Raw genomic sequence first — 26164 nt, 5'->3', positions numbered from 1 at the left:
AAACCAGCCTGAGCGAGACCCCGTCTCCACAAAAAAAAAAAAAAAAAAAAGAAAGCTGCTTAGAAGCAAAATCCGCCTAGCAGGACGTCTATGCTTTGAGCAAGTCAACAGAGTGAAGGAATTTAGAGTCCAAAGGAAAACCTGAATTTGTTTCTATGCGAAATGTATGGATAATGAGTAGGTTGGGTCAATTTCCCTCATCACTCAAGCTGAGTGAAGAAGTGCTTTTATTCTGCACCAACACATACCGAGGCATCTACTCCGGGCCACAGTGGTGCAAAGTCAGCCAGGGTGGGGGGCGGGGGTCGCCTCTGCGGGTCTCCCACTCTGCGGTCTCCGGGACAACCTGGAGCTGAGGCTTCCCAGCACTGAGTGCAGGCACAGACTGTCTCGGTGCTGGGAACCTCAGAGAGTCCCCTCCACTCAGACTCAGGGCTGCAGCCACTTTCCATAGTAAAAGCGGAGCCTGAGGCTGAGGGTTGGGAGGCACGCTGGCCAGTCTAGCTGACCCATGGCCCTCGCCTGCCAACGGGCTGCCAAGACCTTCCCTCTATCCACTTGCTCTGCTCCTGTGACGGGGACAGACTGGCAGACTTCTCTTATGCTTATGCTGCCATGAAAGGAAACAGAAGCTGGAGATGTGGATTAAAACATAAAATGGACATTCCAGAGTCCCTGGCATTTATCTTCTTTCCTGTTATGCCATGACCCACTTAAAACTGCAAGCAGGTATGTCTGCAATGGAAAGTTTAACTGCACCTGAGGACTGGCTAATTAAGAAAACGTATTCAACAGTGACCGGATGCTCAGGGCACTGGGCATCACAGCATAGAGGGGAAGGAACAGCAAAAATGGTGACCTAGGCTCGGAGTCCAGCAAAATCCAGCTCAGCCACTTACTAGGCATCTGAACTTGGGTAATTAGCTGATCTCTCCAAGTTGTCATTTCCTCATCCATGACAAGGAGATAATATTTAGCCGAAAAAATAGAAGTATTCTGATAGAAACTCCCTAATCTTCCCATCCCAATCACCACGGGCCTACCTGCATCTAATGCACATTTTCCACCCCCTCTCCTGTTGCAACTCAAGTGTCTTATCAGTGGCCAGTACCCCACTTAACTTAGGTTCTAACCCTCCCACCCTCTCCAGACAGTCATCTTTCCCTTCTTTCCCAAATCATCACTTTCTCTCTCTCTGGATGGTTCCCATCAGCATGTCATTATGCTCTAGTACCTCCCATCCTAGAAACCACCACCACCTGCAAGGAAAACTCACCTCTCAGCCTCACCTCTCTCCAGTTACCACCTGTTCATGAGCTTCCTTCATAGTCAAAAAGAGCTGCCCACCCTTCTTCCAGACTCCCCTGGAGTCAAATAGGCTCCCTACCCAGCTAAGATAAGGATCTTAATAAATAAAAAAGGCAGAATGGACTGGACGCCTTACTGGAGATACTGCATGTACACAGGGCTTGGGCTTTGGAAGAAGAAAACAAACATCACCACATCAAACATAAATTTAAGAGATGACAACAGATCTAACTATGACAGGCTTGGAAGAAAGTGGGGAATTGATTAACACCTATGGAAAAAAAATCTTTAAAATGATAACATGAGGAGTAGCATAGGGATAGAGGAAAAGAAAACATTGGCTACTATAAATGAGACATCATCTAAAAACAGTTTTATGGTAAGAGAATTACTAAGATATAGAATTAAGTCTACTGTAGAACCACCAATTATAGCCAATGTCTCCTGAAATGTAGCTTTCCAGCAAAGAAGATGCATTTTTAGGACAAACTCTATTATTTACACCATGATTTTCTTCTCCATAAAACATTAGGACTGTTGCCAGAGACACCTGGTGGGAGTCTCGGGTCAGTGTCTGTTGGTGTCAGAGATGACCGAGTAGGAAGAGGATGACCTAAGTAAGGAGAGGACACAGTTGGGAAGACCTGGAGGCTGAGGGCCACTCTTGCTCTTTGTGCATGTCACAGGCTGTCTGGAACATTAAACCTGACATTAAAAGAGATGCTTCACTCACTCGAAATGCAGAAATATTTATTTTGGTTTCCTTCATTGTTTTTGGAAATTCTGTTTTGGTTTATAAAACATAGAAATAGCCAACACTTAAAGCAAACATTCAAAACCCCAATGTGACAAATTATTGACTTTTGTGCAATTAAGAATACATATGAAGTTAGGCTACCAAATAGTGTTATTACAATGACAATTCTTTAGTGCAAACCCTGTTGTGCTTGTATAATACATGTACTCTCACATATCTAAAAACAGTTGCTGTAAATGTATAAATGACAGCTCAATTCAGTCAAATGTGGCCAAGACTCGAAATAAAGTGAAACGCTGTTAATTTCCCAAATTAACGTAAAAAAAAAATCCCTTGAGAAGTTAATCCCAGGAAATGATCTTTTCATATTTCTACATCCTAGAATTTTGGCTTGTCAAATACATTTCATAGAAATCAGGTAGCATTATGCTATAAGAACATTTGTTTATTTCAGTCCATTTCAATAAGTACCCGAGTATATCTACTCCCTTAATATTTTTAAAGACATGCTTTGCCTGAGAGTTTATTTTGGGGGGGGGTGGGGGGGGAGAAAAGCAAGTTATTCACAACACGATCTTTTGATATGAAAACCACATTAAAAATCCATTGGCCGTTACGAACACAGAGTGAGTGGTTCAGTGAAGATAAAGTAGACAGTTTATTCAGGCATCACAGTTGAGCATGGTTCACCCAGGTGATTCTTTCCTTCTTGAAATGCTTGTCTTCACTGTTGAGTCTAAGGCAGATTTTTAAATAATCCCTGGGAAGGGATGGAGGGATTCGGGTCTGGAGAACAGAGTCTGAGAGCATTCTGCTGAGAGTGGGAATCTGTCGGAGGCTCCGTCCCTGCACTGTTCTGAGTTGGATCTGTCCTCAGGTTTACTGGAAACCTTATGCTCCAACAGGAACAAGACGGGACTGCGGGGAAGAGCATGAGTGTAATAACCCTACGAGCCGAGCCGGAAGGGCTGCGTGAGTGCCTGTGAGATGGGGAAGGGTCGGTGGCAGGGATTAAAAAAAAATCTCTGGTCCGCTTGTGACATTCTCCAGCCGGGACAGTTGTTCTTGTTTTTAAAGGGACAGCTTCCCTCCAGTGCACTGTACTCTGTAGAGCAGCAAAGGACTGCAGCGTTTGCAGCAAGTAGCAGACAGCTCAGAGATAGCAAAGTCCTAACCCCTTGGTTAGAAAAACAGGGAGACAGAAGTTTTAAAACCCGCCTTTTTAACTGAGGAAGTCTCAAATAACTTAACACATTTATAGTTATTTCCTTTACAATTTTTAAGGCTCATTTTGGGAATCGTATTTCACCATAAACATGGTCTACAACACGAGGTGACTATAAGGCAGTGTTCCATTACCTCTAATATTCCTATGACAAGAACCCCGAGTAGACAAGGTAAACGTGCACGTTTCCTTCCCTATGCTTGCTGTCTGTCGTCAAAATTACCAACGCGAAGGCCCTCAGCAGAACGGGAGACTGTGGAGGCGTGCCGTTTCTTCTGAGCGCTCTTCCTCACGTTAAACCTTGATGGTGGAATACAGTTCGTCTATCTGTGACCTGAAATAGTTCCGCAGCTCTGGCCTTTTCGCCTTCATTGTTGGAGTCAGGAGGCCATTGTCAATAGAAAATAATTCAGTGTGTATTGCAATGCCTTTGACCTGCAAATAAACAAGGGTATTAGCAGAGGAAACAGGGCATAGGCGACCCAGTCTAAAAAGCATGTAAGCCCCAGAGGGGATCAAGACCCTCACGGGCCATCCAACCCATCCTCTGGGTTCAGCCAAGCTGCGCTTTCTTTACAAAGGACGAGCAGCCTACTCTTAGGACAGAATGCAGGACTGTATCCTGACCTCCACAGGAAAACAGAATTCATACCCTTGGTTAAAAAAACTTTCCTTTATCAAACCATTCCATTTCTCATGCATGCCTGCCTGCCTGCCTGCCTGCCTGCCTGCCTTCCTTTCTTCCTTCCTTCCTTCCTCCCTCCCTTCCTCTCCCCCTCCCTTCTTCCTTCCCTCCCTCCCTCTCTCTCTCTCTTTTCTTTAGACGAGTCTTGCTCTGTCACCCCCCAGGTGCAGTGGTCATTGTAGCTCACTGCAGCCTCAAACTCCTGGACTCAAGCCATCCTCCTGCTTCAGCCTCCCAAGTAGCTGGGACTACAGGTGCACACCACTATGCCCAGCTAATTTTTCTATGTGTAGTAGAGACGGGGTCTCGCTCTTGCTCAGGCTGGTCTGGAACTCCTGACCTCAAGTGATCCTCCTGCTTCAGCCTCCTGGAGTACAAAGGATTACAGGAGTGAGCCACCGTGCCTGGCCTATTACTCATGTATTTCTTTAGGTCATCTCATCTGCTTATAGAATCTACTTATAAAAAATCTTCAATTCAAAAGTTTGTTTTACAGGAATTCATGCACTTGGATGAAAATCATACCTGTTCAAATGGTTTTAGACCAGAATCCTTCCCAACTCTCACCATGTCTTCTAGGATAGCTTTTTTGACATCCTAATAAAAAAAATAAATAAATAAGATACTTCCTCTGTTGAGGGTAGCTGCATGATCTTAGGTACATTTAATGCAGAGTTGAGACACAGAAGACAGACTGGACCCTTCAGAACCTTACCTTATTTCTGCACAATTCCTCAAAAGTCCCATCAAAGCCTTTCTTTCGGGCCCAGGAACATAATGTCTCAACATCCGGCACCACAACTGCTATGAGAAACGCCTTGAACACAGACAAGTGAGTTATTACATGGCTTGATCCAAATGCTCTAAAGTAGTGGTTCTTTATTTTTATTTATTTATTTTTTTGTATGGACCTCTGGGAGAATCTGATGAGAGTTACGGCCCCTTTCTTCAGAACGTACTACTCCCCTTGCCCAGGAGGAGTTCATGGAACCCTGATTAAGAACTGCCTGGCTCTAAAATATAGGTGGCTTCAGGAATTTTGCAATTAATGTTTTTTAAAGAACCACTAGAAATCAAAATCTAACCAAACTCTAATTTTTATTGACTTTTCTGTATATTTATTTTTATAAAACAGGGTCAGATAAAATAAACAAGGTGATAGATATAACTGCTTTAAAAAAAGGAAAGAAAATTATACAGATTCATTTTTTTAAATCTCTACCTTACTCTTGCCTGGTAAGATTCTAGATCAAAGAAAGATGGATACAATCTCAAAGAAAAATAAGTACACTTCCTTTATAAGATAATATGCTTCTAAAATAATTTCAAAATCTCTAGATTTGTCAAAAGATGAACTTGTAGGAAACTAGACCCCTTCTCTTCCTTGCCACCAGCTGCCCAACATTTGGGCCAGTTCTGTACATGTTTCACTGCAATATTGATTTTGATTTTCAACTTTGAGTATTCTTGGTTCACAACCACAATTTGCTCAAAAATGATTAGAAGGCACATCATAAATAAGCTAGGTTTAATGTCTAGAATTTTCAACATTCTTATAATCCATGTGCCAATATTTTCCTTCATAATTAAATTATGAAATACATAGCACCAACCCCAATATCTTTATTTTTTTTTTTTTGAGACAGAGTCTCGCTTTGTTGCCTAGGCTAGAGTGAGTGCCATGGCGTCAGCCTAGCTCACAGGAACCTCAATCTCCTGGCTCAAGCAATCCTTCTGCCTCAGCCTCCCAAGTAGCTGGGACTACAGGCATGCGCCACCATGCCCGGCTAATTTTTTATATATATATATTAGTTGGCCAATTAATTTCTATTTATAGTAGAGACGGGGTCTCGCTCTTGTTCAGGCTGGTTTCGAACTCCTGACCTGGAGCAATCCGCCCGCCTCGGCCTCCCAGAGAGCTAGGATTACAGGCATGAGTCACCACGCCCGGCCCAATATCTTTATTCAACTTTCCTTGGTACACCAGACCACTCCAGGTAAAATAAAAACATGGAATTAAAGCGAACAAACTTTTCCACGTAGGAAATGCCAAGCAGCGAAAACCAACAGTGGGTCGATGACATTCCAGCATGTTAGACATGAAAGCCAGTTTATGCTCGTCTCAAACTTTCAATCGCATTTACAGCCCCCAGAGTCTAAGGCACTAGCAATGCTTATGAACTGATTCTCACAGCCCAGAAAGCACATACCTGCAAGCTTTCTCCGTGGACAAACACCTGAGCAATAGGCTCACTTCGCACGTAGATATTTTCAATCTTTTCAGGCGCTATGTATTCTCCTTGTGCCAGCTTAAATATGTGCTTTTTTCTGTCAATAATCTTCAAGGTGCCATTCTGTTTATCGGAGAGGAGGGGGCTGTGAATGGGTCTATGGCTGGTTTCTACCCAGGATCAATCACAATACGGCACATGATATCTGATATGCACTATCATTTAATAACATCTCAGAGAGGCTGGTTATCATTCCATTTTACAGGGAGGGAAACTAAGGCTTAGAGAGACTAAGTAACTTGTCTAAGGCCATTCAGACAAGTACAAAGACAGAGAAAGGGCCCCAGAGCCCACGCTCATTCAGCTGCACCGCTTGGTGCCAGCGAGCAGAGCTTTGCTTCCTGCATCTCAGCCCACTTTGTGCAGTCTCCTATCTGGACTAGGCACACATGCCTCTGGCTCACCACATGGGGGCAGGGACACAGACTTTTCCTCCCACAGTGCTCTGCACAGAGTAAGGGTTCAGGAAATGTTTGCTACACAAATCCTTCAGCATTGTTTGGAGGGGGTGCTCCCGGCCCTTTGGGAAGAGTCAGTCACCTGCCTCATGCAGTAGCCATGAGATGCTCACTAGCATAGTCCTGCTTGCCTCGGTGAGCAAAACCCCATGCCCACCCTAGGGCCATTCTCATGCCTCCAAAAGTCATCTGTCGGAAAGTTTCTAGGGTTTTCTCATTCCACACCAGATCTCCATTTTCCAAAGGAGCAGACTGAGGCCCAGAGAGATTGTGAGATGTGTTCATGAGAGCCCAGAGCTAGAGTTAGAACTGATAGTTCAACCCTGCTGAACTTGAAGAGAGGGATTTAATTTCTTTCATTCATTTATTCTTTTTTTTTTGTAGAGACAGGGTCTTCCTATATTGCCCAGGCTGGTCTTGAAGTCCTGACCTCAAGCAGTCCTCCTATGTCAGCCTCCCAAAGTGCTGGGATTATAGGTGTGACCCACTGTGCCTGGCTTTTGTTTCTAAATAGCTTGGGTATTATGTAATCCGAACTAATTTTGAAAGGCATTTTTCTAATCAATAAACATTCCAGAGAATTAAGCATACTTATAGAATTAAATCTAAAAGAATCAGACAATAAAAATTATATTAACCATTTTTAGTGCTTGTAATTTAATAGAGTACTAACTTAGAAAAAGCAGTTGTTGTTATCACAGTAAATAAAATTGATCAAACCTATGGGTATGACAGACAAGGCTTCTTGCACAAGTCTCTCACTCCCAAGATAGACTCTTTGGAATTTCTCTACAGTAAATGATTCCAAGACTAAATTCAAGGAGTTGGTCTAATCCAAGAAACACTGTATTTTTAATGAGATGACAAACCTAAGGAACACATTTATTCCCGAATTCTTGCCCACTCTACATCCCTGGCAGTCTACCACAACTTCCCCCAGACCTTGTTTAACAAAGACCCCAACATCAGGGCACAGCATTGATATTGCAAAGAGCCCTAGTCTCTTTGGATTCCAAATGGGAAACAGCAACCAGAATTGATATTAAGCATCAAAACAAAACATATTTGCTAAAGTGAAAGTGAAAACCCTAAGCAAGTATGCAAAGAGTATAAACCTATCCCTGGCAGGAAATGGGAGTCTACATCCCACCACTCAACAAGGAGAAAGGGAAACAGAAAACTCGGGGTGCCGCTGCCACGTGGCAGCTGCATGCAGAGGGGATATTTTCTTCCCTACAGCAGTGGAACAAAACCGTTGTAGAACAGGGAGGCAACAACTTACCGGTAACCATTTCCCAATGTCCCCTGTGTGTAACCAGCCGTCTTTATCCAAGGCTTCTGCTGTTTTTGCGGGGTCATTCAAGTAGCCCCGAAATACATTTGGCCCTTTCACACACACCTAAAGAAAAGAAGACCATCTGTTAATGGCATTTACTGGGGTTTCGCCAAAGAAAACTGGCGTGCGTGTGTGTGTGTATGTGTGTGTGCGTGTGTGTGTGTGTGCGTGCGTGTGTGTGTGTGTGTGTGCATGCAGGAGCATGTCTCAACCTTTAGCTAGGAGGCCTGAATTCCATGATCCAGAGGGACTTACCAGAGCCCCTTTTTAAAAACAAATTTAATAGTATTATAAATTTTACTTAATTATAATTCTTCTTTACTTTTTTTGCTAGAGATTCCGTTTGTAAGAGCCCTTTCTTAATTACCTCGGCTGCAGTCAAACTGTAGGGCTAACATTTGCCTTGGGTTCCGGCTCAAAGCTGCCAGAAACCCCACAGGGGACGAAATCACTTGTAAGCAATGAGGCTCTGTCCAGTAGCCGGGGGCTCCCTGACAGCTATCCAGGGCAATTAGCAGCCGGAAGGGGCTCCCAGGGGGAATTAGGCAGTCAGAGCTTCACATACTCTTGGGCCCAAACCCCTCCCCTGCCAGGCAGAGGGAGGCAGGCTTCCGCATCCCTCCACCCCTCCTCTCGAGAGCAGCACGTGAACGATTTTCAGAAAGAAGCCTGTCTGACTTCAGGATCTCCTGGATGGCTTTAGTGAGCCGTGCTTGGGACGTGGCACAGCGCTCGCAAGGGCCAGCCATCAGTGGGGAATGGCAGTAGGGTTAAGTGACTAATGGGGTTTCGCTCACCTCACCCTCGCCCTTGGCAGCCATGTAATTCATTTCTTCCACATCGACGAGTTTTATAAAGTTGCACGGCATCGGGGCACCGACGTGGCCTGTGTATCAAATGAGCAAATGATCATCCCCAAGGGGGCTACCAATAACCCCAGGTCAAACTATTTTTATCACAAACACGTCTCCTCATAATAAGAACATCTGGTATAAACTGCTGGTTTCTGCAATCGCAGCCATTCTCTCCCTGATAAAATAATTTAAGAGAGCTTATTCCTAGAATAGAGACAAAAATATAACTCTCTGTAGGACCCCTCCCAAGTTTGATGCTCTGAATTATTTGTAAATAATTTGGCCTCTGATTTGGAGGGTCACTACAAACACCTGGAAGCAAGCTTTCTAAAACTTTTACCCGGCTTCTGCGATCTGACAGCCCTGTGGGTTTACTTGCCACTGCTCCCAGATACAGACTGCTTAACGCCCCTGTCCTCTGCAAGGAGAGAGAGCACATGTGGCTCTGCGGACCTCATGCTCCACCTGGTTCTTTTTTTTTTTTTTTTTTTTTTTTTTGAGACAGAGTCTCACTTTTGTTGTCCAGGCTAGAGTGAGTGCCGTGGCGTCAGCCTAGCTCACAGCAACCTCAAACTCCTGGGCTCAAGCGATCCTTCTGCCTCAGCCTCCCGAGTAGCTGGGACTACAGGCATGTGCCACCATGCCCGGCTAATTTTTTTTTTATATATATATCAGTTGGCCAATTAATTTCTTTCTGTTTATAGTAGAGACGGGGTCTCGCTCTTGCTCAGGCTGGTTTTGAACTCCTGACCTTGAGCAATCCGCCCGCCTCGGCCTCCCAAGAGCTAGGATTACAGGCGTGAGCCACAGCGCCCGGCCTCCACCTGGTTCTGATCAATGTGACCCTGGTTTCCTTAATGAATGAGCATGTTTTATATCTCAGCTTAGTGAGATAAGACAGTGCTTATTCCCACAGCTAACTTAACTCTCTTGCCAAAGTGCATTAAAACTGGGTTGTCCTTTCTAAAAACAAAAATAATATATTAGGTATGTTTTAAGTATCACAAGTGACCCTTCCTGTGTTTTCATAATTTGAGCTTATAGCGATCCCTACCCCAAATTCTGTGGCTGTTAAGGAACCTGGAGTTAAAAACTGCACATGATGAAGAAGATTAATAGACTATCTGTGTCAATCCCAGGAGAGTTATGTTACTAGATAATGCTACGTACTAGAATTTAAGTTACTAGATGGTGCTAATATTTATGATACACTAAGGTGGTCAGGGAAGTCATCTATGACAGCACAGAATGTACTACTAACGTGGCACAGAGGAAGCACAGAAGTTTTGCAGTCAGACCGGGCTGAAATCCTGGCTCTGAAGCATAATGCTGTGCAAACTCTTATACATCATTTACATGCTATTAAAGCAACGATCTATAATCTCCTCTCAGAGGTACCAGGACTTGTCTGGCAGGGATGTGGCTGCGATTACATTGTAAGCACCCATCATACACACGACAGGTGGACAATCAGCTATTTGTGTTTGTTCTCCCCCTTTGTCCTTTTGTGGAAAAGGACTTATATCTATTCCTGTCTATAATCCCAACAGCTAGCACAGCACACAGTATAAATTTAATAACTATTTGTGGATTAAGATTACCAGCAAATAATGAGACACTAATCAATCACTGGGAAGCTCTACTGGGCCAGGCATTCCCAATCTGGCACGCAGGGCACCCTCTCCCAGATGTCGCCATTAGGGTCTAGCAAATCTCTACGGCCACGACGCTTCACAGTCAGACCCCCAATTCCACCACCCTCAGCCACAAGGGGCATTTTCCCTACAGCGCCCTGATTTATAACATTGCTTGCCTCAAGGCCTAATTATCTGAGACACAGCAGTTATTTAAGTTATTAATGTTATTAAGTTATTTCAGTTGATTAATGAACCAATCAACGACTAACTCAATTCCTGTAACTCTAATAACCCAATGCAATTAATAAGACTCCAAAAAGGATCCCTGTGCCACTCATACCTGCCGTCCAGTCTCCAGGGAGGGTCAGGCAACACCCGGCAGAGCACTCAGTCTGTCCGTAGCCTTCATAAAACTGGGCACCAAGAGATGGACATTATTAAGGAGGGCACTGTCACACCTTTGCTGGAAGTGCACACTATAATCAAGTCCCACTAATTCCTGAATCATGGCTGACTCTGGTGCAATCTCGTTTCAAATGGTCCTTTTAGTAATTTCGTTCGATGGTCCGACATGCATTTGCACCTCCATGCCAAACGCCCACGTTCGCTTTCTACCTAACTTCCTGTGGACAAGCAAGGGAGAACCCCTACATGACAGGTCACCACCCACCCGGAGTGTACTTGCTCTGGCTGTTCAGGGGTGAGCCCCACCCACGTCCTGTCTGCCACCAAGTCTCCTCTGCCCACTTTAAAAATAGGTTCTCAGTGTGGTCTGCAGGTAGGTGTAGCACCTGTGGGCCATTCACCTGCATGCTTGACTCTAGAAATGCATCTTGTGTCTTACCCTAGAGAAAATCACATAAACGGTGACACAAACTCACATATCCCTGCCTGAGTCGCAAGCATACACGCTTCCTTTTCTAGGCAGCCTAGTGATCACGTATCATCCAAACAAAAATAAGACACACATGCAAAATATCGGGGATTGGGAGCATGGGGGGGATGTTGGTCAAAGGACACAAAATTTCCGTTAGGAGGAATAAGGTCGGGTGACCTATTGCCCAAGATGGTGACTATAGTTGACAGCAATGTATTGTGTACTTGAAAGTTGTTGATAGTGTAGATCTGAAGTGTTCTCATCACAGGAAAATGAAAAGCGTGTGAGGTAAGGCATATGTCAGGTAAGGCATATGTCAGTTTGCTTAATTCAGCCATCCCACCATGTAGACCTATACCAACACAGCATGTCGCATACCATAAATATATACAATTTTGTCGATTAAGAAGAAGACACCCAAAGAGAATAAAAAATGGATTTTAAGGGGACTTAGCACCCTAAATCTGGGGAATCCGGGGACATGAGGCTGCCTCACCTGACAGCCAAGGGCTGCTCTCAGAAACGTCAGCACGGTGGCAGACACGGGCGCGGCTCCTGTCACCATCAGCCGGACTTTTCCTCCCAGGCTTGACTTGCAAGGCAGAGAGAGCGGGAGGAAGCGAGGGTTACACATCTGGAAGTTGGTGGGCCCTTTAGGCAAGGACACCTGCTTGGGACCCCCGAACCCTAATCCCCCAGCTCCTCTGCAGGCCACATCAAATGCACTCTCGGGACAGCGCACAGAGAACGCACACCGTGTTCGTTCCTAACAGTGACACAGGGCTGGAGCGTGTTTCCACCTGCAGCTACCTCATTCCCTCTCAGCGGGCATGGACAAGCCGGCACCTCCGCTGACAGGCATTTTAGGGAATTAGAACAAGACCACGGTGGCTTTATGGCAATTACCACAATTTTGGCATTTTGGGGGGACATATTATTATACATCCTCTATCATTCATGCTTCAAAAAATTACCTCAAGAGTGACATACTTGTTCCAGAAAAGCTAAGCAAAATGGAGAATTATAAAGGCTGTAATACCCTAAATCCTTTAGCTATTGCTACAATATTGTTCAGATTTATCTTGGAGACTGAAGTTTGCTTAATGGCTTTGTCCTTTATCTTTAGACACGTGCCAGGATTATTATTATTATTTTTCTTTTTTTGAGACAGAGTCTCGCTTTGTTGCCCAGGCTAGAGTGAGTGCCGTGGCGTCAGCCTAGCTCACAGCAACCTCAAACTCCTGGGCTCAAGCGATCCTCCTGCCTCAGCCTCCGGAGTAGCTGGGACTGCAGGCATGCGCCACCATGCCCAGCTCATTTTTTTCTCTATATATTGGTTGGCCAATCAATTTCTTTTCTATTTATAGTAGAGACGGGGTCTCGCTCTTGCTCAGGCTGGTTTTGAACTCCTGACCTCGAGCAATCCGCCCGCCTCAGCCTCCCAGAGAGCTAGGATTACAGGCGTGAGCCACCGCGCCCGGCCCTATGGGCCAGAATTAAATCAAACGTGCCATTCTCTCCCTTACCTTCATATCCCTCTTCAGACAAAAAAAAAAAAAAAGGCCTCATAGAAACCCTGTAACCTAAATTAGTCTACATGAGAAATGGCAGCTGTGAGTCTATTTGTCACCTGTATTTTGTGGAAGATCAGTTTGTCCCACAGGCTGTTGTTTCTGATGATGCCGCTGCGAAGCTCCGCCTCTTTCCTCTTGGAGGCAAAGTCCAAGAGCCATCGCTTCAGCGTGGTGTTGGCTTGTCCAAAAATCTAGGAAGGCAAGAAGTAAGAATGCTTCCGCCCCTGCGAGGACGGCTAGAATCAAAGGTCAGACGGTGGTCAGTGTGGTGGGGATGCGGAGACGCGGGAACCCTCGTCCGCTGTTGGCGGGAGGTTAAACGGCGTGGCCTGGCCGTTCCCCTCACGGTTCACACAGCTGTCCCAGGACCAGCGGCTCCTCTCCTGGGCACGCACCCCGCAGAAACGACAACACACGTCCACACGGAAACGTGAAGCGTTATTAATAATAGCCAAAAGCTAGAAACCAAAAACCACCCAAATGGCCATCAATGAAGGAATGGATAAATAAAATGTGTTATATACACACAGTGGAAGATTACTTGGCTATTAAAAGGAGTGAAGTACTACATGCTACATGGATACGTGCTACATGGATGAACCTTGAAAATATGTTCATGAAAATGGACAGTCGCGGAAGAACACAGGTGGCATGACTCCATTCGCATGGAAGCCCTGAATGGAGAAATCTATAGATTCCGAGTCGAGATCAGTGGTCGCCTGGGCTGCAGGGGATTGGGGGATGGGAGGATAGCTGAAGGGCAGGTAAAGGGTTCTTTTTGAGGCGGTTAAGATGTCCTAAAACGGCCTGTGGTGGTGGCTGCAGAACTGCGAAAGTATTAAAAACCTTTGAGTTGTACACTCTAAGTGGGTGAACTGTAGACAGTGTGAATTATATCTCAGTAAAGATGTTTAAACTTTAAAAAAAAATCAAAAACCATTAAAAACAATAAGAAGGTTCTAAGAGATAACAGAAGCACTGCCTCAAAATAAAGAGTATCAATACTGCCCCGTGGAAACTCATGTGGAGACCGCCCAGGCCACACGCAGGCGTGGCTCAGCCGTGTGGTCCACACTGCGACACGCCACCGTGGAGGCGCTGGCCTTCTCTCGGGCCCACGTGGCCACGCGACTCTGTCAACACGGCTAAGTATCACTTACTGTGTTTTACACGTGCATGGAGATTTACGGTTAAGAAAGCCATTCCACAGTCGTTATTCTTACTTGGTTTCCATTAGTGACTTTAAGAGACAGGCAGCAGGGACAAGAGGGGATAGTCCACTTTGTGGATTGAGAAACAGGGGCTCAATGCATTTCTTGTAAAAATAAAATGCCCCACCACCTTACACTGTAGCGTGCCTGCAGCTTACAAAGCGTGCGCGTGCCTTTTCTCCGCCGATCCTTACCGACGACCCTGTGAGGCAAAGGTGCCCTCACTGTGCAGAGGCGTAAACGGAAGCTCCGCAGGGGTGAGAGGCCTGTGCAGGGTCACACGGGTGGCACACCGCCAAGCCCAATCCAAACCCAAGCCCCTGCCTCAGAGTCGGCAGTCTGTCCCCACACTTTGCCGCTTAGAACTTACTCGATCAAACATGCGGTTCAGCAGCCTCGGAACCACAGGAAAGATAGTGGGTTGAAGCACCTTGAGGTCATCCATAAGCAGCCTGATATCTCCTTGGAAAAACCCTATTTTAGCTCCATGACACAGCATCACACACTACAGAGGTGAAGAGAAACAACAGTTTATCTCTGCAGCACGGCAGACGGGCAAGCAACACACAAGACTTTGGTTTTAGCATTTCAGGCCAGTTTCCAGAAATCTTAAAAGTTCCTAAATGCATGTAGCTTTTAAAAACATGCATGTGCATTTACTGGTCATTGTACCACACGGAGATGTGGGATTTCTCTTGACCATCCTGAAGATACCAGAGTTAGTGTGAAACTAGGCTATGTTGCTTTTAGTGATGATCACAGAGGTTCTACTAATTCAGCTTCGCGATAAAAATTGTTGAATGAATGATGCAGTATTATATGCTGCAAATATTTTTAGCCTCCCAAAAACTTTAGATCTAACTTATTTTCAAAATAAAAACTTAACTCCTTGCTACCATCCCAGCTCATTAAAGTCTCATTTTCTTTTATTTGAATCTAACTAAAAATTTCTGAAAAGCCACTGAACATAAAGAAGTTGAGACCCCAGAATATTTAATGATGCCACAGTGGCTGGTTGTTCAGCTGTAATATGTGATGTTTTTTTTTTTTCCTGTCTAGCATTAACTGTACTGTTAAGCCATATGGACTTGATAGTTCACCATGGATAGAGTGCAGTGGCATCATCGTAGCTCATTACAACCTCAAACTCCTGTGCTCAAGAGATCCTCCTGCGTGAGCCTCCTGAGTGGCTGGGACTATAGGCGTGTGCCACCATGCCCAGCTAATTTTTCTGTTTTTTTGTAGAGACGGGGCCCTGCTCTTGCTCAAGCTGATCCTGAACTCCTGAGCTCAAACGATCCTCCTGCCTCCAAGAGTGCTGGTATGAGCTACCACACCCAGCCAATTGCCTACTTTCAATTTTAAAAAGAAAAGAAGATTCAAAAGATAACATGATGGAAGTACAAATGTTCTCTGGCTTGAAAGCAGAAACCATAAGAAAGGTACACCATGGGTCACTGTTTACAAATTAAAGCTCAGGAGGCTTTTGTTCGGTGTGGCCTGCCTCCTAGGCACACCTCTAAAACTAGTCAGGTACACAGGTCCATGAGCAACTCATTTGAGATTGCTTTATACACTCAAAAGATCCTGAGCTATGCCAGGAGCAGAAGCAACAAATGGAAGATGGGATCTAACCACCCTTGATCCTTTAGGGGTAAGTGAACCCTCCAGGGCAGTGGCCACCCAGTGTCGGCTGGCTGTCAGTCACTTCTGTCTCCAACACCCAGCGTGGCACCTGGCATACAGCCGGTGCTCAATAAATAGTTGCTAACTCAATGAATGGTGTCCATTGTTTTTCCTGCAGTATAAAATCCAAAATTGCCCAAGAAGGAAAAAAGGTGGTTCTTGGTCAGTTTTTAAATTAGTCGAACAGTTGTGCGACTAATACAGGGAGCCCAGGCAAAGGTCAACTAAAAGATCATCCTCCTTTTCCAAGGTCACTTAGCATACTGGTGAAAAAATTAGTCTTATGCCAACTTGTGTACTATGAACAAGCACAATCAAAAATGGAGACTTTTAAAAAAAATGTTTTTGTTTTCCTTTGCTTTTTTTTTTTTTTTTTTTTGAGGCAGAGTCTCGCTTTGTTGCCCAGGCTAGAGTGAGTGCCCTGGCGTCAGCCTAGCTCACAGCAACCTCAAACTCCTGGGCTCAAGCAATCCTGCTGCCTCAGCCTCCCGACTAGCTGGGACTACAGGCATGCGCCACCATGCCCGGCTAATTTTTTCCTATATATATTAGTTGGCCAATTAATTTCTCTCTATTTATAGTACAGACAGAGTCTCGCTCTTGCTCAGGCTGGTTTTGAACTCCTGACCTCGAGCAATCCGCCTGCCTTGGCCTCCCAGAGTGCTAGGATTACAGGCGTGAGCCACCGCGCCCGGCCTCCTTTTCATTTTTTAAAAACAGAAGACTTCTTACAGAATAGAAGCCTCACTAGGTTTTGTAGGATTGAATTAATAAAAATTTTACTTTTACAGTCAATCTTACTGGAATCATGCCCATAATTAGTATCCTTCAAAAGTTTGAGATTCTAATTTTAAACCAGATGATTAAAGTTCAAGTATCCAGTTCAGACCCAGGAAAAGAATATATACTCTTTCAAATAGTTTGTACCATTTCTAAAATGGGGCTGAGCAAATATTTTACCTATGGGGACGACAGTGTGCACATCAAACTTACCAGCATGAGCTGCTCATACATGTGTGCAAGTGGTAAAAACGAAATGTGTGTGTCACTGGCATTCAAGGCAAGTGCTTTCTGTAAAACACAACAACTTAGCAGAACACAAACAAACAGGCAAGCAAGGAAAACAAAACTAAATGCCTACCTCTACAACTGTCTCAAACATATGGGCCAGAGGTAAGAAAGATATCAAAATATCGTCTGGGGAAGGATTGACTGTATTCTGTAAGCAAAGACACCAGCAAAGCAAAAAGGCATTAAGATTCCCAGGAACTTTCCATTTTATTTCAGAGCACATAGTACCTCAACACTACGGAGAAACAGCTTTGGCTTATGGTGCGCAATTTTTTCTGGCCGAAGAATGAAATGAAAAGCAATACTTTAATTATTCAAATAGAGTGAAAGTCACTCCCCAGTGACAAAGTAAATCCACTTCAGGACTTTCATCAAAAGAAAACAGATCTGGCTCAAATTGAAATGTTAAGGGATTATGTGCTCTAAACAGTATTTCAGATTTATAGCACCCCGCTACCCAGCAAGTTCAATTCCACCTTAAGATAAGAGATATAAGATCCATTCCAACATAAGATAGCATATTATGTTCCAAAGGGAAAGGAGAGAAGATAAATTAGATTTCCAAGATCTTGATATTTATAGTATAAATGTATCTTGAATATTTGAGTTTCATCAACACTTTTACCTTAAAGCCTTACATTACTCCACAAAAAAATATCACATTTTATTTAAGACAACCTCAGATCTAGCACCAGGGAATTTGCTCTCCCATGAAATGCTAATCATGATGGGTCCAGAGGCAGATTAAATTTGGACATCTGGTTTCCCTTAGAACGGGCCTTACTTGGTGGCGGGCACAGTGAGGGTTTGCATGGACTGTTTGTGTTATTAATATAAAGCATTCTGGCCAAAACAGGGGGTGTCCAATGGCAGCTGTACTCCACTAAGAAACGAGGGCACTGTCAAGTTACGTAGGGGGTGATGGACTTATTTCTCAGCCGTGCCCTCCCTCTCCCCAAAGCTGGGTCACCCTTAATAATAATGCAACAATGGATAACAGTACCAGTCCTGGGCAAACACAGCTGCACCAGAAGTGTTGGACATAGGCTGAGCATGCTATAATCTTAGCTTGACTTTGTTCAAGTGTGACCTGCATCCTAACTAGTACTTCTCAGTATGAAACTGTTGTATAGTTAGGAAATCAGATTTGATAATACCTATACTTCTCAATTTTCTGATTTAGTACAAAGTTTATATCCATTATTATGATTAGAAGTTTTACAAAGTTAAGAATGCCCCTTGATATCATAATTGATTTTTTTAGGCCCCTGTTTTTTATACTGATTAATTGATTTTAAACAAAGTTCTGTAATTATTTGCCTCAATGAGCCATCAATGCATTTTAAGTTTTCTTTGAAGGCCAAATAGGAAATTAAAATTTCACTTTGGCAAGGTACCACATATTGAGCTGTTTACAAAGCACACACCTCTAAAAAAGGTATTTGGAACTAAGAAAGTGTGAGTGGAGTAAAGTAAGTGGCAAGATTCTCCAAAGATCAATCTCTTTGCAGCCAACAAAGATGTTCATTCCCCCAAATCATCAAGCACAGGCACCTGCCACAAAAATTAGGGCTACAGAATACTCCCAAAAGATTGCAAAAGCAAATTATGTTAAACGTGAAAAGAGTATGAGGGAAAGGCATTATATTGGTCAAGTACCTTATTTATTTAAAAAAAATTTTTTTTAGAGATGGTCTTGCTCTGTCACCAAGACTGGAGTACAGTGGCACAATCACTGCTCATTGTAGCCTCAAACACCTGGGCTCAAGTGATCCTTCCTCCTCAGCCTCCCAAGTAGCTGGGATTATAGGCATGTGCCACCATGCCTAGCCAATTCTTTTTTTTTTTTTTTTTTTTGGTAGTGATAGGGTCTTGCTATGTTGCTCAGGCTGGCTTTGAACTCCAGACCTTAAGCCATCGTCCTGTCTTGGTCTGCCAGAGGACTAGGATTATGAGCCACTGTGCCCAGCCTCAAGTACCTTTTTAAAAGGCAAGTTTGAATATAGTCTTGGGTTATGGACTGAATTATGTCCCTTTCCATCTTTTAAATTCACATGTTGAAGTCCTAACTCCAAATGTATTTGGAGATAGGGCCTTTATCTGACCATATTTGAAGGTGGATCCTGATCCGACAAGGCTGGTATCCTTAAAAGAGGAGGAAGAGTCACCAGAGCTTACTCTCTCTGTACATGCCCAGAAGAAAGACCACGTGAGGACACAGCTAGAAGGGGGCTGTCTGCAAACCAGAAAGAGAGCCCTCACCAGAAAACAAATCTGCTGACAGTCAATCCTGGACTTCTAGCCTCCAGAAGTGTGAGAAAATAAACATCTGTTGTTTAAACCAGCATTCTGTGGCATTCAGTTATGGCAACCTTTATAGACTAGGACACTGGGATAGCAAACTTTAAAATTATGGCAAATTAATTTAAGTTTGGGGCTTTAATCCTCCTCCTATGATGGGAGTCCAACTGACCACAATAAATAATAATTATTCAAAAACCTTCAGCAGCTTTTAACATTTCATCGACAATTTAAATTATTTTTCCAACACTGGGACAGTGGATAAAAGCACAAGAGAGTCCATCTCTTCTCTGTCCTTTCCTGAACATATTTATAGGGGAGTATCCAAATAAAGTTTTACTATATAAAAGCTGTAGTAAATTCCATCTGTCAATTCATCTTAATGGTCATAAACAAGAGTTGGAGATTAGGTCCACAATGAAAACCATTTGAGAGAAGGTGACCTCAGGCTGTATTAAAGTTCCAACTGTAATTCTATATTTCAAATAGTGTTTAAATAAAACATGGACCTCGCACAGTGGTGCTGCCTTGTCACTTTCATTCTCGAGGCCTAACGTCAACCAATGAATAGCAATAAAGATGGTAATACCCCAAAAAGTTACCTCTGTCATTTTCACAAAAGCTGAACAATCGCTCACTATATTTCGATGAGTGATCAGTGCTCCTTTGGGGTTGCCTGTGGAGCGCACACGAAGCAGAACAAAGTTAGAGTGCAGAGACTCCATCAAAGAAAGGCATACATGAAGGAATCCTGGAAACCCTTATAATTAGGGCCACAAAAACTCTACTGTTAGACACACCCGTGAAAGCCAAATGTTGAGTGACACCAGATTCCTAAGCAACCTGCAACCCTTCAATGACTTATCTTAAAATTATCTTAAACAATCTTTATTAACACAGCCAAATTTTAGAGGGTGCATGTAGCAATAAGAAAGGAAAAAATAGGAAATTTTCTTCCTGGGAACCACTGAGATAGTTTGCCCTAGGAAGATGGGTGAATCTAATGTCATCTTCAATTGAATGAGGACACATATGTCACTCTCAGATTCTGAGAGTATCTTACAGAGCACCAAGACAGCACTTGAATCACTTCCATTTCTTCTGCTTTCAGTCCATCTACAGTTAGCTAGTAAGTCAGCCAAAAACGTGGGCGGAGTGGGGTGGACTTCCAGAGAACACGCACGAAAGCAATTCAATTTCAAAATTTACCTGTAGTTCCACTTGTGAAACAAACTACTGCAAGATCTTCAGGTGCTGGAGGCTAAAGAATATTAAAAAGAAACAAAAAGTTGATATAAATGAGAACAGAAAAAGAGAACTATACGCCACAATGCATCACCCAAGATTTCTACTAGTCTCTGATCCAATATGACGAGATGTTGCAAACTGCGAAGAGGGTTGGTTGAGCAAGGCCTGACACAGTGTGCTTACCTTGGGCTTCTGCCTGTTGGCTCTTCCCAGGTCCTTAATTAGAGGAGAGAAAGAGAGAAAAAAATCTTAAATGGAAACATTATTCTAACTGTAACATCCAGTCAAATCACATAAAGCTGACTCTATTGTGAGGATCGCTCACAGCTGGCATAATTTTCAAATTAAATGAACTATGGCAATTTTAATTAACCAGAACCAAAATATTTATTGTTATATATATTGTTCTAAGAAGCCATGTTCCAGTTACCTCCTATCTAAAACTATGTAAGTGGTATTAGGACTGGCCTTTGAAATAGGATTTATTCAAAAGACAGCAATCAAGGGGGAAGGGGGAATGGGTAACACTTGTACCCCCATAATACGCTAAAATAAAAATAAAATAAAACAAAACAAAAAAGATAGCAATCAGTCTTTCACAGTGTATTTCTGGTCCCCACTCCCACTTGCAGTTCAGGTTGTTAGCAACACCCTGCTCTTAACCCCAGCCAGATACTGCAGACACTCTGCAAGCCTCCAATCCACGCACAGCGCCGGCTGGTCACCAGCTCTGCACACCTAAGGAGAAAAATCAATCTCTCCCAGATTCAAATGCGCCATTTTAGAGAGGCTCAAATATCTGCACTGCCCACAAAGAGTAGAGAAAGGACTTGGGAAGCCTCCAATTGTATAATAAAACAAGCCACCATAGAAGACGTAAGACCTCTTCCTACATGGACATACAGGTTAAGAATGGCAGATTCATTTCCAAGGGGCAGCATTTCCCAGCAGCAGCTTCAACTTACTACCACTGATGTGGTTCAGTTTTACTGCGTTACAGCAGTCTTGGTGACCACATTAATATACATTAATTTTTAAAAATGAACTATTTATACTCTTTTCTTGCTAAAATTGAAAAGCGTGAGTGAGCATATGGAATGAACATGCTTGAAATTAAATGGAAATGAGATGAGTGTGTTCGGGGCTCAGTGAATTTCTGCCTAACATATAGTTTTACACAGTTTTTTTTACTCTTATTCACATTTAAACCACACATGACAGACCACTGATTAAAAACGGGAATGTCGATGACTAATTAGAAGTCAACTAAGAATCAAAGCAATGATAGTTCTGCACATTTTTTTTCAAAATAATCTTTATTAACACCAAATGTCTACTCATCTGTTCAAAATTCTTGCCTAACTTCTGGAGATCTCCAATTCTTCAAAAATTAATGTTAAATAAAATAAAGCAATACCTACACGCAATTTGGCTTTTAATTTACTGGGAACAAACATTACCCAAATTAGTGCACTATTTGTCACGAAACTTTCACAGCCTTCAATCTGTCTTATCTTTCCACTTAGAAAAAATATGGCAATTATTTAAAAAAAAAAAGTTGTTTTAAAAACAACAAGTTGCCATCTTTGTTCCAAAAAAACAAAAAATAAAAAAAAATTATGAACAAAAACTGAATTCTGGTTAATGATAAACACACTAATGTGTTATTTATTTTGAAATCTTCAATTTATAGAAAATGCATCACAACAATAAGATGGATTAATAAATGGAGGGACAGAGTGATGGATTAATATGTGATAAAACAAATATATTTAAACATTAGACTCTTGGTGGTGGGTATATAGCCATCTATTATACAATTCTTTCAGGTGTTTATATTTTTGAAAATTATCATAACTAAAATATTTTTTAAAATGCAAATGTTCCAAATACCAATGTTTCTATTTTTGATCCTGTAAAAATATACATTAATATAAACTTGGATCACAAAATCAACCACATTGCTAATTTTAAACTCATTTCTTTAAGCCTTCATCTTTTGCTCACAACACTTTCACAAACTAAGTGTGAATTATATTAAGCAGGTATGTGTAAAACAATGTCTTTTTTAAATTAAGATTTTAACATAAATTTTATATTATAATCTTCAATCACTTATTCATCTGAATAATTTTTTAATTTTAAAAATAAATATAATACAGTAGTCAACAAAGACAGAATATTCCTCAGTATTTATGGAGGGGAGGGGAGAGAAGAAGTGGGGAAAGAGATTACATTATTGTGAAAGGGGATTATGAATGAAAAAAGAAAAGTGAGGAAATGCCAGGTAAAAAGCTAGCTAAAATCCCAATTTAACAATGACGCACACCCATTTGCGTTTGTGAAATCATGGTCTATGTTACTATGTGTGATGCATGACAAAAGGTTTTGTTAGGCTGGGCGCTGTGGCTCACGCCTGTAATCCTAGCTCTTGGGAGGCCGAGGCGGGCGGATTGCTCAAGGTCAGGAGTTCAAAACCAGCCTGAGCAAGAGCGAGACCCCGTCTCTACTATAAATAGAAAGAAATTAATTGGCCAACTGATATATATATAAAAAAATTAGCCGGGCATGGTGGCACATGCCTGTAGTCCCAGCTACCCGGGAGGCTGAGGCAGAAGGATCGCTTGAGCCCAGGAGTCTGAGGTTGCTGTGAGCTAGGCTGACGCCACGACACTCACTCTAGCCTGGGCAACAAAGCGAGACTCTGTCTCAAAAAAAAGGTTTTGTTAGAACAAATGACGGTTTCCCTATGACTACTAGGTTCCTTAGGAAAGGGTCTATAGATCCCTACTTGTAGCCTTAAATTCCTTAGAAGAGGAGAACTATAAATAAAAATTTAAAACCCTATTTATAAAAAAGTTTCAGAAAAGTATTCACGACTTCTTCAGAAAGAGAATGACTTACTACTGTACTTAGCCTACAAAGTGTACGTGAAAAGATTCTCCTCTCGCTAGCTTCCTTGGATTGAACCCTAACCCACGCCTACCCAGGGGTGGCAGCTTCTTACATCGTCTGACATCAAACAACCAATTTAAATATGGACCACACTCATTTGTAGGAAAGATTAGTTGTGATTAATGTGAACGCTAAGAAATTTAATATGGAAAGAAACCAAATCAAACACGTACTCTGGAAATTCTTCAGGACTCTACAAAAGCAACCTGAGAAAAAGAATGAGGAGGCAGATTTCTATACCGGGCTGAGTTTTAGAGACAAATTGGTAAGTAAAAGAGATCAAGGCCTAAAGAGGACACAGGAACTTAAATTTCCACCTGCGTGAAGCTGAAATTCACATTTCCGACGCTTACTGGCCTGGCCTGTCAGTACCCTGGAATAAATACATGAGCAGGGCAACTCACTTTACGAGAAAGTACCTCTGTAAGATATTAACACGTGGCATGCATGAAGAATTCTTTCCAGTAATAAGACGGGAATTTCTGCTTTGTGTCTTTTTTTTTTTTTTTTTTTTTTTGAGACAGAGTCTTGCTTGTTGCCCAGGCTAGAGTGAGTGCCGTGGCGTCAGCCTAGCTCACAGCAACCTCAAACTCCTGGGCTCAAGCAATCCTCCTGCCTCAGCCTCCCGAGTAGCTGGGACTACAGGCATGTGCCACCATGCCCGGCTAATTTATATATATATATATTAGTTGGCCAATTAATTTCTTTCTATTTATAGTAGAGACGGGGTCTTGCTCTTCCTCAGGCTGGTTTCGAACTCCTGACCTTGAGCAATCCGCCCGCCTCGGCCTCCCAAAGTGCTAGGATTACAGGCGTGAGCCACCGCGCCCGGCTTGCTTTGTGTCTTTTATGGCTTGCCGAGATGACAGAGTCGGCATTGCTGGTGGCACTGAAGATGACATCTGAGCCACAATGGCCTCAGGGGAACCTTCGGGGAAGTGTGCAGGGCAGATGACTCACCTCCATCGCCTTCATGCTGATAATTTCCACCCCACACTTCTTGCCTCGTTCCACCAGATCGCTACCGTAGGTGTCCATGACAACTATGATTTTAAGGCCCGGTGTTAACTTATTTTCTACACCCTCTAATAAGATCCTGGCCTTCTCTGGCTTGTCAACAAAAATCAGAGAGAGTTCGGCTGTAAATGAAGAGACACAATGAAGAATAAGCTCTGGGATACTAAAAGCTTGGCTCTACAATATCTGACACAAGGATATTTTAAGTACTACATTCTGTGACTAGAATGGTAGATAGATACATGTTTCAGCCTAAACCCCCTATCAAGTCAAAAATTAGCAAACGTAAAGTCACCGACCCCGAGGATAACGAGGCCAGCATGCACGCGAGGATCACAGACGTACCTTTGTTGACTATGAACGTGATGGCTTCGGCTCCCAGGGTGTCGTAAAGAGGGACAATCACCATGGAGTAGGTAAAGCATCCCTGTTCGATAATCACCCACTGCACAAACAGGAGGGGTGGGGAGGGGTAGAAAATGTCATATGGAAACACAAACAGAACAATACCCTAAGAGAGATGCAAAGTGAAAACATTTGACGTAGCAAGATTAACATTTATGTGTCTACTACTCTGTGCCAGGTGCCACGAGGGGCTCGTAATGAGAACAAAACACTCACCCCCTTCTTAAAAACAAAATATGCCTGAAGAATTGAGGTAAATACATGAAAAGATAATTAACAATGCAACAGTGGCTGATTATTAACAGTGGCTGATAATTAACAGTGGCTGATTCCGAGATGGGAGGGGCCAGCACGGGCTGAGGTGGCTGCGGATTCCTTTGACAGGGAGGAAACTGAGCTTGCCCCTTTTGCAAGAGAAGTACAATCTGGACAGAGAGAGGGAGCGAGACAAAGGCAAGGGGATTCCAGCAGAGGGGACAGGTCTGTGAGCAGCCTGGCCGGTGCAGAGGGCTCCCGCTGGGCAGTGGGGAACAGCCCCCGCGGGTTTCCAGGCAAGGCAGCGGCTGCTGCGGGATGTGAGGACCGGTCTGCAGCAGGCGCTGTCTGGCCTGGGAACAGGGAGGAAGGGAAGATATCCGGCTACTAGCAAAGTTGTTTTGGCAAGATCTTCCCAGAGAAGTGACCCAGCAACTGGTTACCTTGCCACATAGCGAGGCGTGTCTGAACTCATGGGCTGCCCAGCCACTGACCTACATGCAAGACAAACGTGGCAGGATCACTCTTACGCTCATGATCCCTCCTGCGCACCTCGCTGGCTCCCGCTGCACGTTTCAAACCAGCCTGCCCGCAGGACTCTGGCACCCGGCACAGCCGAGGGAAGGGAGCACAACCCACTCTGCCCAGAGGTCGGGCCCAAGCTCCTCAGCGGGGTAAGTACAATGTATAAGGCCCTCTCTTTCCTGCCACTCCATGCTCAACCACATTAAAATGCTTTATTTCCAGACACAGACGTGCTGTTTGACGAGAACATGTGGTTGCTCTTGGCATTTCCTTGGGCTCCCCACCTCTGTTTCCTCTGAGACCATACTTAGGTGTTGCCTCCAGGAAGCCCTCCTTGACTGGGTTCCCATAGTCCTTCTGCTCTGCACCCACACACCGACCACTTTACAGAAAAAGCATCAGATGTGGGGTCTGTCTTCCCTTACATGGTACCTCAGAAAGAGGGTCCAAGTCACTGTGAGCTTTGGTGCCCTGCACAGTGCCAGGCA

The 26164-nt window shown here is 43.5% G+C and overlaps 1 protein-coding gene across 7 annotated transcripts in view; it reads right to left on the bottom strand.

The window, feature by feature from the left end:
• Positions 1 to 2037: 2037 nt before the first annotated feature.
• The window catches only part of ACSL1 (acyl-CoA synthetase long chain family member 1), a 69275-nt gene continuing 45148 nt past the window's right edge, over positions 2038 to 26164 (bottom strand). For 4 of the 7 annotated variants that reach the window (XM_012784941.3, XM_012784944.3, XM_012784945.3 and 1 more), the window contains exons 6-21: positions 24837 to 24936; positions 24435 to 24613; positions 20703 to 20735; positions 20481 to 20532; positions 19874 to 19947; positions 16893 to 16970; positions 14584 to 14718; positions 13059 to 13193; positions 11925 to 12020; positions 10892 to 10964; positions 8858 to 8946; positions 8007 to 8123; positions 6186 to 6329; positions 4691 to 4792; positions 4501 to 4572; positions 2038 to 3725 (exon numbers count right to left, since the gene is read on the bottom strand). In XM_012784941.3, the coding sequence (XP_012640395.1) occupies positions 3585 to 3725; positions 4501 to 4572; positions 4691 to 4792; positions 6186 to 6329; positions 8007 to 8123; positions 8858 to 8946; positions 10892 to 10964; positions 11925 to 12020; positions 13059 to 13193; positions 14584 to 14718; positions 16893 to 16970; positions 19874 to 19947; positions 20481 to 20532; positions 20703 to 20735; positions 24435 to 24613; positions 24837 to 24936 (1620 nt within the window). In that variant the 3' untranslated portion in view covers positions 2038 to 3584. Of the gene's footprint in view, positions 3726 to 4500; positions 4573 to 4690; positions 4793 to 6185; positions 6330 to 8006; positions 8124 to 8857; positions 8947 to 10891; positions 10965 to 11924; positions 12021 to 13058; positions 13194 to 14583; positions 14719 to 16892; positions 16971 to 17040; positions 17119 to 19873; positions 19948 to 20480; positions 20533 to 20702; positions 20736 to 24434; positions 24614 to 24836; positions 24937 to 26164 lie in introns of all 7 variants that reach the window. The other 3 variants (XM_012784942.3, XM_076010681.1, XM_076010680.1) reach the window with 1 other exon arrangement.

Source organism: Microcebus murinus, chromosome 15 (assembly GCF_040939455.1).
Source record: "Microcebus murinus isolate Inina chromosome 15, M.murinus_Inina_mat1.0, whole genome shotgun sequence".
Classification (NCBI taxonomy): Eukaryota; Metazoa; Chordata; class Mammalia; order Primates; family Cheirogaleidae; genus Microcebus; species Microcebus murinus.
This window is presented reverse-complemented; position numbering and strand designations above follow the sequence as displayed.